Source organism: Cucurbita maxima, unplaced genomic scaffold, assembly GCF_002738345.1.
Source record: "Cucurbita maxima cultivar Rimu unplaced genomic scaffold, Cmax_1.0 Cma_Scf00021, whole genome shotgun sequence".
NCBI classification, from domain to species: Eukaryota; Viridiplantae; Streptophyta; class Magnoliopsida; order Cucurbitales; family Cucurbitaceae; genus Cucurbita; species Cucurbita maxima.
In genome coordinates, this window is record NW_019272037.1 from 375,330 (window position 1) to 376,938 (window position 1,609).

General features: G+C 36.4%; 1 protein-coding gene across 1 annotated transcript in view; it reads right to left on the minus strand.

Annotated features, from left to right (window-relative positions):
* Nucleotides 1-274: 274 nt before the first annotated feature.
* The window catches only part of LOC111495692 (14 kDa zinc-binding protein-like), a 4,405-nt gene continuing 3,070 nt past the window's right edge, over nucleotides 275-1,609 (minus strand). The window contains exons 5-6 of the mRNA XM_023145850.1: nucleotides 569-686; nucleotides 275-487 (exon numbers count right to left, since the gene is read on the minus strand). Coding sequence (XP_023001618.1) covers nucleotides 420-487; nucleotides 569-686 — 186 coding nt within the window. The 3' untranslated portion in view covers nucleotides 275-419. The remainder of the gene's footprint in view (nucleotides 488-568; nucleotides 687-1,609) is intronic.

Here is a 1,609-nt window from a genome sequence, read left to right on the forward strand (position 1 = left end):
AATATGGACCAAAATAAACAAATGTTAACAGTAGAAGGATCAAAATCAACCAAGATGAACCTTTAAAAGAGTATGGACTAAAATGAATCAAAGTCGAATGAAGAACCAAAGCAATATTTAAACCACCATTTCAAAACAAATTTAAATTTATAATTATAAACGTTAAATCATATTAGTGATATTTTGTTAATGTTTTTACGCTATTTTGTCAATTTTTCTACGCTTAAGAAAATGTTCAATTCACTTCTCATATTAATCTCGAAGCTATGGACGCGGAGGAAATGGCCTTCTGATCGATTCATCCAAGTCATCTAAAGAAATCATTGCAATCCTTTATTTTTGTTATGTGATACAAAAAAATATATGAAGAACAGTTTTAGGTATGTTATATTAGAAAATATAATGTAATGGAATTGGGTTCAACCTGGAGGCCACTTCAGCTGTCTCCCTCCCAGGACGTGCAGGTGAAGATGATACACAGATTGACCTGTTGTGAGGAAGAGAGATATCAGTGTAAGATGGTACCAAAAGCAGAGACAGAAGAACATAGATTGTTGCTGAGGCTTACAAGCAGTTGCACCACTGTTGATCACTACACGAAATCCTTCAACAATACCCTCTTTCTCAGCCACTACTTTGGCTGCATATAGCAGCTCACCCAGTATCTCCCCATGTCTTGCTTCGGCCTAACAAGTTCATACACACCTCAATTTCACACAGTTGGGCTATTAAATGCTTAAACACAGCATGAACATCTGATCACAAGCAAACTGCATCTTCAAGAAGAACAGCTCCAATCCGTGCAAAACTGTAACCGCCCAAGCCAACTACTAGCAGATATTGTCTTCTTTAGGCTTCCTCTTGAGATTTTTAAAATGTAACTGCTAGGGAGAGGTTTCCACACCCATATAAAGAATGCTTCGTTTTTCTTCTCCAACCGATATGGGATCTCACAATAGGACACGAGGCAGTGTGTCAACAAGGATATTGGGTCTCAAAGGGGAGTGGATTGGAGGGTCCCACATCGATTGGAGAAGGGAACAAGTGCCAGCGAGGACACTGGCCCCGAAGGGGTGAGTTGTGAGATCCCACATCGGTTGGAGAGGGGAACAAAACATTCTTATAAGTGTGTAGAAACTTCTCCCTAGTAGACGCGTTTTAAAAATCTTGAGGGAAAGCCCGAAAAAAAAAAGCTCAAAGAAGACAACATCTGCTAGCAGTGGGCTTGAGTTGTAATCCATTCTAGCCTCGAAAAGTAAAGAACGAAAAAAGAAAAAAGAAATGTGGTTGACATAACTTAATATTATGGTATAAGAAGGGTATTACTTTTGGAAAAAGAGATATAAAAAGAGTTATATGTGATTATTCTACTCAAGAAACATAGTTATCTAATTTATTGGGCATTCAATTCCTAGTTATCCAGATGTCAAACATCTATAGATATCAGATATGTAGACCTCCCACCACCAAACAACCCATTAATGCATAAAAAATCACCCAGAATCGATAATACAGTATATCTTAACTGTTTGCTCACGTTTCTATACTTTGTAGGAAAAAAAAAAAAAAAAAAAAAAAAAAAAAAAAAAAAAAAAAAAAAAAAAAAAAA